Genomic DNA, 15323 nt, shown 5'->3' with positions numbered 1-15323 from the left:
GTTTAGAGCAATGACTAGAGATGTAATTTTCAACTCTAGAATGGAACTTCCTACGTGCCTGTCAAATTGTATTATAGGAATCCGTGTGCACTTTCATGAAAGTAATTGCTTTGGGGAAAAAAAGGAAACTTTCACTTAATATGAAAACGTTAATAATAAAACTCTTAGGATCTTGACTCAAAACTAGACTGCTTGGGTCCCGATCCAGATGTCTCTCCAAGTATAGAAAAAGCAAAAGCATAGGATTAATGATATTTCCACCTGTCTGCTGGGCCTGTTTTAGGTGATGTGTCTTTCACTCATCTTCTCTTATAAATGCAGAATCAGCAAAGGAAACATCACCCTTCCTGAGGGTCATGGCAATTCTATGTTCCTTACAGTATGCTGTCTCATGGCTTTAACAGCAAACTGATACTGAAATATCCATAAACACAGGCAGAATTTTAAAACAGGAGAGGAAGATGTAATCCCGGATATTTAGAAAGTTCATATACCAGGACTGCTTAAGTTCAGTGGTTCAAGGAACGTGAGGAATAGATTATCTTGAACCAAAAAATAAAAGCAAAGATTTAAGCCCTCCGAGTAACTAGTAGCACCTGGATTTTTACTATGTTTATTACGGTCTCAGGATGTAGTAGGACATTGCCTAGTACTTGAAAACCTTTCAGCTCAGTCATTAGCACTACCATAAATAAATGAAAATAAGCAAACTACTGTTTTCCCCTTCAATACCCAAATGTATGAACTGTGTCCCCTGATTATTTTTCTCCACATCATATACTTCTATGTTTATCTCTCATCTACCATACCAGAGTCACAATCACCTATTTCTCATGACTCAAAAGCACCAAAATTGTTCCTGCATCTGATGGTATGTCCAGTTCTTCAGTCTTCTTGGAAAGCTCTACTGACTGGCCTGCCAGCAAACTTAGATTGTACATCCCATCCTCAGCACAGCCTGTCCTGACCAGCAACAGAAAGTGAACACATAGTTAATTTCTGTATTGTCTCTATTATGAAAGAATCACCACAGCATTCCTTCTCTATATTCAGATATATCTTTGTCTAATTGTTCTTCATCTGCTGGATTTTCTTGCTCACCTGAATCTTACCCTGTCTCTACCTTATTGTAAGCAATAAGACTTTGGAGACCGCAGATAATTAGTGCCTTCTTCACCATATCATTTTTATTTTTAAAATCATCCAAGTACAAGGTAAATGTTCAACTTGCATTTCTTGGTTAATAAATACATCATTTGCACTATTTAAAATTCTGAGACAAAGAAAGAATAAAACAATCATGAAGGAGGGAATGAAGAGTGTGAATGAATTAGAGGGAATCACTATTCCTCTACAAATAATGGATGAACAATTATAGTTCAAGTTCTTCACAATGAAGACATAGTTTGGCCTCAACACTCATGTCTGTATCCTCTTATCCAAGATATAAAACCCCAAGCAGCTTTAGCCTGGCCTCTCTGGATGTTATCAGGATCCCTGCTCCTAGTAACTAGAATCAGAGGATAATCTTTAGCCTCCCTTAAGAATGAAGCAAGAAGAGGCCAGAAACCAAAATGAGAGGATCATGCCACATGCTTCTGCCCTTTTCAAACCCAGAAAATTGCCCTAAACAAAATCTCCAGTGCTTAATTGAAATTTATTTAATGAATATGTAAGTGGTTGATGGACAGTCAGTTTTCCCATGACAGCTACACAGGAATTCTAGAAAAGTTCAACTTAAAAATTAGATCATCTTGCCTTTTCTGGAATTATTACCACCCTGTTTTGGGTTTTTTTTTTTTTCTCTTTAAAATCATGTAATCTCTGCAAATAACCTAGAAAATAACCTCTCTGTTACTTGCCTTATGTGTACTTAAGAAATCATTTCTGTAATTTCATTTTCTTTGTCATTTAATCATTTGCATTTTATTGCAATGATGGATTCTTCTCTCCATCCTTTATGTATCATGTATGTGCCCATAGAAGGATTCATCATGCAGATCAATACGTCTTCTACTTAAGTGAACAATTTTTCTTCAATGTCTTCCTCAGTGCAATTTTAACATCTTTGTTCCTCAAACTGTAGATGAAGGGATTCATCATGGGAACCACCACAGTGTAAAACACTGTGGATATCTTATCTTTATCCACTGACCCAACAGGAGAAGACTTAAAGTATATGAATGATGATGATCCAAAAAACAGAGAAACAGCAATCATGTGGGAGCTGCAGGTGCTGAGGGCCTTGGACCTGCCCTTTGTAGAATGGATACAGAGGATATTGGAGAGGATCAAGGTATAAGAAATAAAGACGGTGAGACTGGGAACTAATATACTGACACCCACCACAATGAAAACCACCAGCTCATTGAGAGCGGTGCTTGTGCAGGAGAGCTTCAGGAGAGGAAGTATGTCACACATGTAATGATTGATGATGTTGCCATCACAGAAGGTGAGTCTCAGCATACATACTGTGTGGGCCATGGCACCCACAAACCCTATTGTGTACCCACCCAGCATCAGCACAAAGCAGACCTGATGGGACATGATGATTTTATAAAGCAGAGGCTTACAGATAGCAGCATATCTGTCATAGGCCATTGCTGTCAAAATACAACATTCATCAATAACGAAGAAGGCAAAGAAAAAGAGCTGAGTCATGCACTCAGCATGAGAGATGATGTTCTGCTTCACAAAACCCACCAGCATTTTGGGGGTTATGACAGAAGAATAGCAGAGATCTGTGAAGGAAAGGTTGAAAAGGAAGTAGTACATGGGTGTGTGCAGGTGAGGATTCAAAGCAATCAGAACAATCAAGCCCAGGTTCCCCACCATGGAGACCACATAGATTCCCAGGAAGAGGAAGAAGAGAGGCAGCTGGAGCTCTGGCTGCTGTGTCAAGCCCAGAAGGATAAACTCTGTCACTGAAGAATTGCTTTCTGAGACCACTCCTTGGGTCATAGCTGTGAGAAAGGGAAGAATAGAAGTGAGATAATATCCCAGCCATCACAAGCAAATCCAAATAATGGGACTGAGAACCAGAATGGAGAGATGAATGCTAGTTCTACCTTTTTAGCCCTTATATTTGTCTAAATTTTTCATCAATGAGAGTATGTATAAGCGTGGATATGAAAACACAAAAGACATTTTATTCAACATGCTGATGGCCACTCTCTTGCTCTGCAGAATCTCTCTCTTCTACTTTCTCTGCTCCATTTCTGCCTTGACAGACTACCTCCCTCCTCGGTTCAGTAGAGGTCTCAGAGGACAGGAGATCTAGTCCATGAAAGGCCCCCTGAATCCCTGAGATGAGGTTTCTAATAGCAGAACATCTTACATACAGTTGAACACTCACCATTTTACATCCCCACCAAGAAAGGAAAAAGTTAACTCTTCTGCCCTATTTTCATACAGTGCAAATAACTTCAACTGATTTTAAGGAATAAACATGGAGGGGGGAAGACAGACCTGTTCAATTCTTCTTTTTCCTACATCAGCCTTCACTCCTCCAAGCACTAAGAAACTGAGCCATAGATGGTGATTTCTAGGATGACTTTGCCCAGAATATCTCCTCCAAACCTAAATTAGTTAGTAGCACCTACTAGTATCAAAAGAGCCACTTGATAATATGACCCAAGGGCCTCAATGAGTTGGATAATCCTTGGGACCTGATTAAAACTTGGAAGGTTTATGCTTCCCTAGGGTTTTCTCTGAACATCAGGCTTTAAAGTTAAACAAAATTCAGTACCCTGCATGTACAGCCTAGTCAGTAATGACAATGGCTTACTAGGATGGCACGAGTATTTAGGCACATCACAAGTCATAAAAGTGAAGTTGACCTTATCTTCAGTATCTTCTCCTATAAAAATCTTTGCAGTACTATAAAATATTTTTTAAGTTTATTGGCAATATATTTGTTCATCCCTGACTCCTTTTTTTTTAATTTACCAATGTTATAAGTTAGTGGAAATTTAAGGTTTATAGTTAAAATGAAGAAAAAGAAAAATGTGTTTAGCAGGGTAGATTTTCTTTGTTTTCCAAAAGAAATTTTTCTGGATTTTTTTGAGATGTTAATATAATTATATTTATTCTTTCCCTTTCCTCCCTCCAAGTACTCCCATATATCTTTCCCCACTCTCCTTCAAATTCATGCATCTTCTTTCATTAATTTTATTGCATGAATATACATATACATATACACATACACATACACACACCCCCACATACACATACACATAAGCTGCTAGATCTGTATAATGTTATTTATATGTGTGTGTTTTCAGTGCTGACTAATTTGCAATAAATGCCCTTAAATTTGACAAGTATATTTTACATAAACTGTATATGACTATATATAAACTACATATAAACAAAAACTATGTAAAACATAACCAAATCATATAACTATGATTTTAAACAATAAATTGTGGTTTTAAAAATAAATTAAAACATTAATTTTATGCAAGTGACTATTACTAAATATTTATTTTAAAACAGATTATCAATGCTTATTCAAGTCACCGAACATTTTCATAACCACAACAGTACCTCATGTTTCAATGCCTTTGTTGCTTCTGACCCCATTCCTCCCTTGCCATCAATATGCTCTCCATTAATATATATACAGTTATTCAGAAAAGTTACATAAATAGTATGCAAGATATAAGCTACTCTGTGAATGTGAACTCTTAGGATTGCATAACTTCTTTCTACTTTGTGCTGTTTGTGTTCCTTGGGGGCAATTTGCTGAAGCTGTCAAGGGTGTAGATCTTCTCCCAAACCAAAATAGTCACACACTGCTAAAACGGGTGCCATCTAAATGATCGTGTATGTGTAGGCTTTGCACAGCCATACATACGTGTGTGACTCTAAGAGGACATGGAGATGGGACATAAATCACAAGGATGCTCACTGGCTAGTTCGAAGAAAGCATGGACAAGGTACATAGGTGGAGCCTTTATGGTATCCATAAACCAGTTAGCAAGATTGTGTCCCCATGCTGAGTTCCATTCTCTGGCTTCTGTGAGCCTCAGCTTTCTCTCCTTATCCCTAGCTGCTACAGGACAATGGTCCTGTAGATCTCTGGCAGTGATCTGATTGGAATAAGATCAAAGGGATCCTCCCTAGAAGACAGCAGAGCAAGAAGCTCAATTTGCTTGTGACTTCCTCACATGGGAGCACCTGAAACCAAGCATTGGGGAAAGCAGGATACTAAAAAAGTGATTCTCTCTCTTCGCTGTATTCATTTTTATAAGTTTTATTCCAAAATTCCCATAAAATGATTCATGTCTATACGTTCTCTAGAATCAGTCATTCTAAAAGGAATGAGGGTGTTCTCTCTAGTATTGTTGTCACTTTTATTCAAATTTACAGCTGCCTAAATTATCAATATGCTCATACTAGTATTTGGCATAATGTCTGATGTGTGTTTTAGATGTTAGTGTTTTTGGTATTGGTGTGGCACATAATATTTGTATGTATGTCTTACTGAAATAAACAGCAAAGATACCTTTGGATTCGGGGTGGGGGAGCTAAGGAGACACTCTATAACACCAGTAAACAGCTAGTAAGTTATCTTAATTAGTAAAATACTCAAATTCCAGAAAAGAATTGGGATGAGTGTATGCTTTACAGACTTCCATACATTCTTTCAATTTGGGCAAAAACTGTGGAATACCTCATCTCTACAGAGTAGCAACTCAGGTAACCAGGAGACATTACAATTTTCCTTAACACTTCTAACACATTCAGATGGATTAATTAAAGTAGGAATAAAAAGATAAAACAGAAAGAAATAATTCAATTTACATTATTCATATTGCATTTATATATGGTGGGGGACATAGGTGTGCCACACTTCATGCTTGAAGTTCAAGGGACGACTTCCAGAAGTTGTTTCTCTCATTTCCCCATAGGAGATTGAACTTGTCATCAGGCCTAGTAACAAGCACCTTTACCTGAAGAATCATTTTCTCAACATGGAACCCTTTTGTAAACAGACAATAATGATATTACTCTCCTGTCACATCCATACTCCATTTTTGTCCTGAGATAAAATACTGTCTCATAAAGTCATTCCTTCTAAGTTTGGATGTAAACATGATCAAATATCATATTGAGCAATCTTTTTTGAGCCATCTTCTATTTCTTGTGGTTTACTAATTATTTTTTTCTTGATTGTGTACACAAATCCCTAAAAAGAAGCAACTTAGCAGAGAATGGTTTATTTAAGTTTACTTTGAGGGAATATAGTTCATCATGGTTGAGAAGTCATAGCAGCAGGAAGCAGAGAGTGATGAAGGCTGGTGTTCAGTTTACTTAGTCCTTTTTTTTAATATTTTTATTTTCTATATTCTTTGTTTACATTCCAAATGATTTCCCCTTTCCAGGATCCCCCTCCCCATATGTCCCATAAACCTTCTTCTCTCCATCCCTTCTCCAATCACCTCCCTCCTTTTTCTCTGTCCTTATATTCCCCTCCAATGCTAGATCAATCCTTTCCAGGATCAGGACTCTCTCCATATTTCTTCATGGGAGTCATTTGCTATGCAATTTGTGCCTTGGGTATCCAGGGCTTCTGGGTTAATTAATATCCACTTATCAGAGATTGCATTCCATGTGTATTCTTTTGTGATTGGGTTACCTCACTTAGGATGATATTTTCCAGATCAAACCATTTGCCTAAAAATTTTGTGAATTCATTGTTTCTAATTACTGAGTAGTATTCCATTGTGTAAATATACCACATTTTCTGAATCCATTCCTCCTTTGAGGGGCATCTGGGTTCTTTCCAGCTTCTGGCTATTATAAATAAGGCTGCTATGAACATAATGGAGCATGTGTCTTTATTGCATGCCAGGGAATCCTTTGGGTATATGCCCAGGAAAGGTATAGCAGGGTCCTCTGGAAGTGTCATGTCCAGTTTTCTGAGGAACCTCCAGACTGATTTCCACAGTGGTTGTACCATTTTACAGCCCCACTAGCAGTGGAGGAGGGTTCCTTTTTCTCCACATCCTCGCCAACACATGCTGTCTCCTGAGGTTTTGACCTTAGCTATTCTGACTGGTGTAAGGTGAAATCTCAGGGTTGTTTTGATCTGCATTTCCCTAATGACTAATGATGTTGAGCACTTCTTAAGGTGCCTCTCGGCCATCTGAATTTCTTCAGGTGAAAATTCTTTGTTAAGATCTGTACCCCATTTTTAATAGGGTTATTTGGTTCCCTGGGGTCTAACTTCTTGAGTTCTTTGTATATATTGGATATTAGCCCTCTATCAGATGTGGGGTTGGTGAATATCCTTTCCCAATTTGATGGCTGCCGTTTTGCCCTTTTAACAGTGGCCTTTGCCTTACAGAAACTTTGTAATTTTATGAGGTCCCATTTGTCAATTCTTGATCTTAAAGCATAAGCTATTGGTGATCTGTTCAGGAACTTTTCCCCTGTGCCCATGTCCTCAAGGGTCTTCCCCAGTTTCTTTTCTATTAGTTTCAGTGTGTCTGGTTTTACATGGAGGTCCTTGATCCACTTGGAGTGAAGTTTAGTACATGGAGATAAGAATGGATCAATTCACATTTTTCTGCATACTGACCTCCAATTGATCCAGCACCATTTGTTGAAAAGGCTATCTTTTTTCCACTGGATGTCTTTGGCTCCTTTGTCGAAGATCAAGTGACTATAGGTGTGTGGATTCATTTCTGGATCTTCAATTCTATTCCATTGGTCCATTTGTCTGTCACTGTGCCAATACCATGCAGTTTTTAACATTATTGCTTGAAGTCAGGGATACTGATTCCCCCAGAATTTCTTTTGTTGTTGAGAATAGTTTTAGCTATCCTGGGTTTCTTGTTATGAATTTCTCAGATGAATTTGAGAAATGCTTTTTCTAACTCTGTGAAGAACTGAGTTGGGATTTTGATGGGGATTGCATTGAATCTGTAGATCGCTTTTGGCAAGATGGCCATTTTAACTATATTAATCCTGCCAATCCACGAGCATGGCAGATGTTTCCATTTTCTGAGGTCTTCTTCGATTTCCTTCGTCAGAGACCTGAAGTTCTTGTCATATAGATCTTTCACTTGTTTGATTAGTCACACCAAGATACTTTAAATTGTTTGTGGCTATTTTGAAGGGTGTCGTTTCCCTAACTTCTTTCTCAGCCTGCTTATCCTTTGAGTATAGGAAGGCAACTGATTTGCTTGAGTTGATTTTATAACCAGCCACTTTGCTGAAGTTGTTTATCAGCTGTAGGAGCTCTCTGGTGGAGGTTTTCAGGTCACTTGTGTAGACTATCATGTCATCTGCAAATAGTAATAATTTGACTTCTTCCTTTCCAATTTGTATCCCCACAGCCCACAGAGTAGTGATATTCTCATGTGCAGCGGGATTTCTGGCCTCAGGTAACCTAATCTATTGCATCCCTCATAGACATGTCCACTTTTTCTTCTCTTTGGTGATTCTAGATTCTCTCACGTTGACAATTAGTATTAGTCATCAGTATGCTTCTATAAGAGAAGTAGTGTGAACACTAAATTCATAGTCTTGACTAATATGTTTATTTAGTAGAGTCCACAGAAGTCCAAGCTAGGTGAGAATCTTTTTTTATTAATATTTTTATTTTCTATATTCTTTGTTTACATTCCGTATGATTTCCCCCTTCCCGGATCCCCCCTCCCCATATGTCCCATAAACATTCTTCTCTCCATCCATTCTCCTATTACCTCCCTCCTTTTCTTCTCTGCATTTGGGGTTTGGTAAGGAAAATAAAGATTTCAACAGAAAAGTCATACAAGGTGTCCTTTTGAAGAGAAGCTTGGAATCTCTGAAGGTATATTAAGACTTTAAAGCGAACAACTCACAAGTCTCAGAAAGTCCCTGAAACTTAAATTCCTCCCATTCCTCCCAACCTTTAGATAGCAATGAAAACTGTTGCAACAATTCAACCTATCAAGATCAGTCACCACTCACGTTTGAGGAGGTTATTGTAATGCATATGCCTTTGAGGTGTCCACACTTCTGTAAGTAATCTACTGAGTGCAACATAAGTTAGACATCAATGGTATCATTACTTTAGTCGATCATTAGTTCCCTCTTTAAGGAAAGTAGATATTTGTTTGTTTCTCTGAAGGAAAACTGTCACAAATTATATATCATTCTGCCAAGAAATTGTAAAATCTTACAATTTCTAAGGTTATAAATCTGTTCATTCCCCAGCCTCATAAATCTTATGTCAAGTTCAGAGCTGTATTAGGTGAAAAACAGTCCCAGTCTACTCAAATACATTAATTTTATAGTCTATAGGAATTTCTTTCATTTTTAATGTTTGTATTTATATATCTAGAGGAAAAAAATCTTGTATCATGGCACACATGGAGTCCAAAGAACAACAGAAAGCAATCAATTTTCTCTCCACACCATGTACGTCCTCAATGTGGAGTTTTGGTCATCAGACTCAGTGGAACATTCCTTTACTAATTCATACATCTTACTGGTCCAGAAGCATATTTTAAATAACAATATATACTCTTTTTTCTGATATATTCTTTATTTACATTTCAAATGATTTCCCATTTCCTAAATCCCCCCTCCCAGAAAGTCCCATAAGCCCTCTTCCCTCCCACTGTTCCCCCATCCACCCCTTCCTGCTTCCCCTGTCCTGGTATTCCCCTACTCTGCTGCACTGAGCTTTTCCAGGACCAGGGAGGGGGCTTCGTCTTCCTTCTTCTTGGGCATCATTTGATATGTGAATTGTTTCTTGGGTATTCTGAGCTTCTAGGCTAATATCCATTTATCAGTGAATTGCATACCATGTGTGCTCTTTTGTGATTGGGTCACCTCACTCAGGATGACATTCTCCAGTTCCAGCCAATTGCCTAAGAATTTCATGAATTCATTGTTTTTAATAGCTGTGTAGTATTCCATAGTATAAATATACCACATTTTCTGTATCCGTTCCTCTGTTGAGGGGCATTGCGTTCTTTCCACCTTCTGGCTATCATAAATAGGGCTGCTATGAACTTAATGGAGCATGTATCCTTATTACATGCTGGGGAATCCTCTGGATATATGCGGGGGTCCTCTGGTAGTATCAAGCCTAGTTTTCTGAGGAACCGCCATACTGATTTCCAGAGTGGTTGTACCAACTTGCAAACCCACCAGCAATGGAGGAGTATTACAGGAATTATTTTGTAGTTCATGGGATAAATATTCTGAGAACAATAAATGAGAATGTGTAAACAGTCTCCTCAATATAAGCATTCATTTTGCTTTCTATTTCAGATATTTATTGTCTGGCTGAGAATGACAGGTTACCAATCTAAGTCTTGCAATCATTATGTCAAGGTGACAGTATAAGCCAAGTGTACACACAACACAATCTTAGAATTTAGAGGGCTGATTTGGAAACATTGGAGGTTTGAAGGCTTTGTCTTAAAACTAATGTCATGAGATTTCATTGTACTATGTCCAAGTGGATAATCACATTCATATACATGATGGTGACACTGATAGGACTCAATGGTTTACACAGCAAATACAAAAAGAAGGGTTGGGGGAGAGATGTGTTTAGAGAACCTTGTAGGATTTGAAGGGATTTGGGATAATGATTATGACTCATTGTAATACCTTAGTGATCTTTTCCAAGGAAAAAGTTCATAGCTGGTTTAGAAATAGAACCATCTGTTCTTGTCTTTCACATGTCAGTGTCTGGGCCTGAGTAAGTCAGGATAGCATAGCAAAGAAAATCCAAATACCCTGAAGTTGAAGCAGAGCTGTCACTAATACTTATGAATCTCCTTGTACTCCTCTCTTCTCAAGAACCAGAGAATGATGCATCATTGTAGTGGGTCATCTCCGCTCCGGATAGCCTGGCAGACAGCTGAATTTGAAAGACTAAAGTGTTCAGGACATGTAGGGAAGATAAGAATTACTTTTCTATTGCTCTGACTAAATACTATGCCCAAGGCAACTTATAAAAAAAAGCATTTAATGGGGGGCTTACAGTTCCAGATAGTTCATGATCATCATGGCAGGGACCATGAAAGCAAGCAGACAGGCATGATGTTGGAGCAGTAGATGAGCGCTTACATATGATTAAAAGTATGATTCAGAAAGCCCTCTAACAGCATGCCATGAGTGGTGGTTTGAATATGCTCAGCCCAAGGAGTGGCACTGTTAGGAGGTGTGGCCTTGTTGGAGGAACTGTGTCACATCGGGGGTGGGCTTTGCTATACTCCTCCTAGCTTCCTGGGAGACAGTCCCCTCCTGGTTGAAGATGGATCAAAATGTAGAACTCTCATCTCCTCCAGTATCATGTTTTCCTGGACTGTCATGCTTCCTGCCATGATGATAATGGACTGAACCTCTGACACTGCAAGCCAGCTCCAATTAAATGTTATCTTGGTCACGGTGTCTCTTTATAGCAATAAAAACCTAACTAAGACAGCATGGGCTTTTGAAACCTCAAAGTTCACCTCTAAAAGGCCATACCAATTAATCCTTCCCCAATATTTCCATCAAACATTTGAGTCTATGAAGGTCATTTCACACAAACCACCACACCAGTGTTCTGGATATTAGTCCCCTAAAATTAATTCCTCCTCAATTCTCCTAACTTCCTCCCCCAACTCCCTATTTCCATGTGTTCAGCTCATGAATCACCCTCCAATCTACCTCATTCTCCAAACAACATTTACCTACTCCATTGTCAAATGCCACAACTGTTTTTTTCCAGAAATACTGATATATAGACACAAAAAGAAGTTTTAGATAAATAGACCTATGTTCAATTCCAGCAATAAGCTGTGAGTGCTTAAACAAATTATTTCATGTCTTAAATCTGCAATTGGTACATGTTCTTTAAAAAACTGATGGTAATACATAATTAAAATAATGTGGCAATTCATTATATTCAATGCCTGACACTGAGCTCTCAGCAAAAGCAATGATGTTGACAATGACAAAATGCTGATGCTGATAATGATAATGATGCTGATGGTGACAATGATGATGATGGTGATAATGATGGTGATGGTGGTGGTGACAGCAAAGAAGATACTGGCAAGCCAGTTCTGCCCCTGCCTTTGGGGTATTTAGGCACTGTTGCTCACCAAGCTGGAATGAAAGGGATGAAGGTTGTCTAGGCAGGGTGGGTCCACAGGAACTCTGTTGTCTTGAGTGCTGGGGAGAAATGTGCCTTCTCCAAGATGGTTTTCAGTGAAACAGCTCTCTTTATTCAGGGGTGATAAGGACTATATAAACCTTGGGGAACAAGTAAAGGTGTTCAGGGTGAATGTAATTTATTGTTTGATAGCAAAGTGCTGGGAACACTTCATTTGAATAAGTAGGAATTCCAGGTATTTGCTAGATAGACACCTCCAGGACACTTGCCGGGAAAGAGGAAGTTAAACCTGTAATTTGGGCTCCAGGCTATGTAACTACCTCAACAGCTGAGGTGGGGGTCGCACAGAAAAGTGTGAGGCATGCAGGCCCAGAACAGGGAGGGAGAGATCCTTACTCCTGCTGGTCTCAAGATGAGATTCTCACTCAGGGTTCGGACACATCTCCCAACCTCACTCTTGCTCCAGGCCCATTCTCCTGGTTGCACTAACCCCACAGATATATTAACAGTGACAACTATGACCTTAAGGAACTATGAGGATGAAACTAACTTTTCTGAGGCAATTTTCTCTCTTCGTTGGTAGTCAGACTGGCCCCATAAGTAGAGATAAGATTTTGCACATTTATTTTAATCACTAGACCCCCATCTTCCTCCAAGAAATTGAAAAAATATTTCTGACTTGTATTTAAGAAATATCAGGAAAGGATCACCAGCTCCCTTGCTTGTGGGTATATTGCAGTGTAAACTGAAACATCTTAGTGTACTCGACATCACCCTTATCCTGGAATGTCCTCCTTAAACTATAAAACAGTTGCTACTGTTTTTCTAGAAGGTACCTCACAGTTCTAGAATATTCTACCCCTGTTCTAGACATCAGAAATTAACTGTGATTAAAAACCATTTTTAAGGCAAAAAATAAAACCAATTTCGATGGGCATGATGTTTCATCTACTTTGTGTATTTTCTGGATCATTTTTTTAGTTCTTCAAATTCTGGCTTCTGCTAAGGAGTCAGTGATCTGAGGGACCAAGAAAATCCTTTTGCCTCCTCCACAGCTTCTTTATAGCTGCAATCACTTCTTTATTTCTCAGGGTATAAATAGCAGGATTCAGCATAGGGGTGACCATTGTGTATAGCACAGAAACTGCCTTGTCCATGGGGAATGTCCTAAAAGGTCTTGCATAGATGTAAATACAAGGCACAAAAATTATAGTCACCACAGTAATGTGAGAGGCACAGGTAGACAGGGCCTTGCTGCGACCCTCCTTTGAGTGACTTCGGAGCATCACAAGGAGGGCTGTGTAGGAGCCCAGCAGCACCAGAAAACACATGAGAGTGACCAAACCATTGTTAGACACCATCAGAAGCTCTAAGACAAAGGTATCCGTGCAGGCCAATTTGATCAGCTGCGGAACATCACAATAAAAGTTGTCCAGTTTGTCGGGACCACAAAATGGCAGATGGATAGTCAGTCCAACCTGTACGATGGAGTGGATAAAACCACCCACCCATGAGGCTGCCATGAAGAGCCCACAGACTGTCTGATTCATAATTAGCGTGTAGCGTAGGGGCTGAGAAATGGCAATGTAACGGTCATATGCCATGACAGTCAGAAGGAATATCTTGATGCCTCCGATGAAGTGGAAAAAGAACAGTTGAGTCAGGCAGGCACCAAAGGAAATGGTGGGGCTGTTTGAGAGCAAGTCAGCCAGCATCCTGGGGGCAGTGATGGAAGAATAGCAGAAGTCCAAAAATGAAAGGTTGCCTAAGAGGAAATACATGGTTGTGTGCAAGCGTGGGTCAGAGGTCACTATGGCCACAATAAGAAGATTGCCAGTGACAGTCAAAAGGTACACTGCTGAGAAGACAGTGAAGAATAGGAATCGAAGCTCCCATACCTGAGAAAGTCCCAGGAGGACAAACGTTGCCACCTGGGAATGGTTTGCTGGATTCATCTGCCTGGTATGACCTGGTAAGTGAGCCTGCCAAGGAACATGGGCATACTCATTAAAGGCACTGCAAATTCCTCTGAAATAATTATCTCTGTACATTCTGGGCAAATGTCTACTATTTTATTTAAAGTAAGAATGTCATAAATAGATGACTCAGCAGATAAAGATCCTTCCCCGCAATCACGATGACTTGAGTTCAATTCCCAAAATCCACAGAGTGGGTGTAGGGTGAGAAGACTTCTGAACATTGTCCTCTGATCGCCACACAAGTGGAACATGGGTGCTCACACTCATACACAATCAATCAATCATCAATCAATATATGTTTAAATGTTTTAAACATAATATTATAATTGGTTCAATAGAACACTAAGCACATGATCACTCTATATCTCTATCCAAACTCCAAGGGGCCAAAATTCAGAACAGCACTAGCAATGTCTGGCTTCATAGAGGTGAAAATAATAAGGCTTTGATTTAGAAAACCTGATAAATTCTTACATGCCAAGCAATGCCCATAAGATGACATAACTATCATTTGCATTCACAAACAACAAAAAACTAAAGTTGTCACCATGGCCAGAGATAAACATTTGGTTGCCTTCTATGTATCTACTTTGGATTTGGACACCTGGCCTCAGAACTAGGAAACCACTTCCTGATTTTAGTGTTCCTCTTTTAATGTGATATTTTTCTTTTTGATTATATTTAAAATGTATAACTCTTCCTTTTTATCTTGCAATTGATGTAGCTTGGGATTTGAGAGGGATGACGAGGGGATAAGGCTCAAAATAGTGAAATCATTCACGACTGAAGCACTTATGCCATCCATCTTTTTTCCTTTGGAAAACTCAATCTTTCATTTGAAACATTTCATTATACAAAAAGTTCCACAGGTCATGGGGTTGGAGAAATGGCTTGGGCTTGTGAGTGCTTGTTGCTCATCCTGCAGAGGATCCAGGTTTAATTCCTAGCACCAATATGGCAGCTAACAACATTCCTTATCTCCAGTTCCAAGGCAATTGATGCCCTCTTCTGATTTCCCCAGGAGCCAGGCACTCCTGTAGTGCCTGCAGACATGCATGCAGACCAATATTCTTATGCATAAAGTAAAATAAATAAATCTAGAAATTTATTTTAACTTCTACAAGTCACAAAATTTAGAGGAAAATAAATATTAGGTCCAAAAAGGGGTGGGGAAATAATTAAGATTTAATGGATTTTTTTAAAATTTTATAATTATATAAAAACAGAAA

At 39.0% G+C, this 15323-nt stretch overlaps 2 protein-coding genes across 3 annotated transcripts; both read right to left on the bottom strand.

Annotated features, from left to right (window-relative positions):
• Positions 1–2013: 2013 nt before the first annotated feature.
• On the bottom strand, positions 2014–7449 carry LOC127689940 (olfactory receptor 145-like). Of its 2 annotated transcripts, XM_052189511.1 has the most exons (2): positions 7433–7449; positions 2014–2935 (listed from the first exon to the last, which is right to left on the bottom strand). In XM_052189511.1, the coding sequence occupies exons 1-2, from the start codon at positions 7447–7449 to the stop codon at positions 2014–2016; spliced, it is 939 nt and encodes a 312-aa protein (XP_052045471.1). The 2 variants fall into 2 exon arrangements, with proteins under 2 accessions (XP_052045471.1, XP_052045470.1); XM_052189510.1 differs by lacking the exon at positions 7433–7449 and having other exon boundaries at positions 2014–2961.
• A 5676-nt stretch (positions 7450–13125) lies between these two features.
• Positions 13126–14070, bottom strand: LOC127689939 (olfactory receptor 4D5). Its single transcript, XM_052189509.1, has one exon. It carries the CDS (start codon positions 14068–14070, stop codon positions 13126–13128), a length of 945 nt encoding a protein of 314 aa, XP_052045469.1.
• Between the last annotated feature and the right edge of the window lie 1253 nt (positions 14071–15323).

This window comes from Apodemus sylvaticus, chromosome 7 (genome assembly GCF_947179515.1).
Source record: "Apodemus sylvaticus chromosome 7, mApoSyl1.1, whole genome shotgun sequence".
NCBI lineage: Eukaryota > Metazoa > Chordata > Mammalia > Rodentia > Muridae > Apodemus > Apodemus sylvaticus.
Note: the sequence above shows the minus strand (reverse complement) of the source record. Positions and strands in the feature narration are given on the sequence as shown.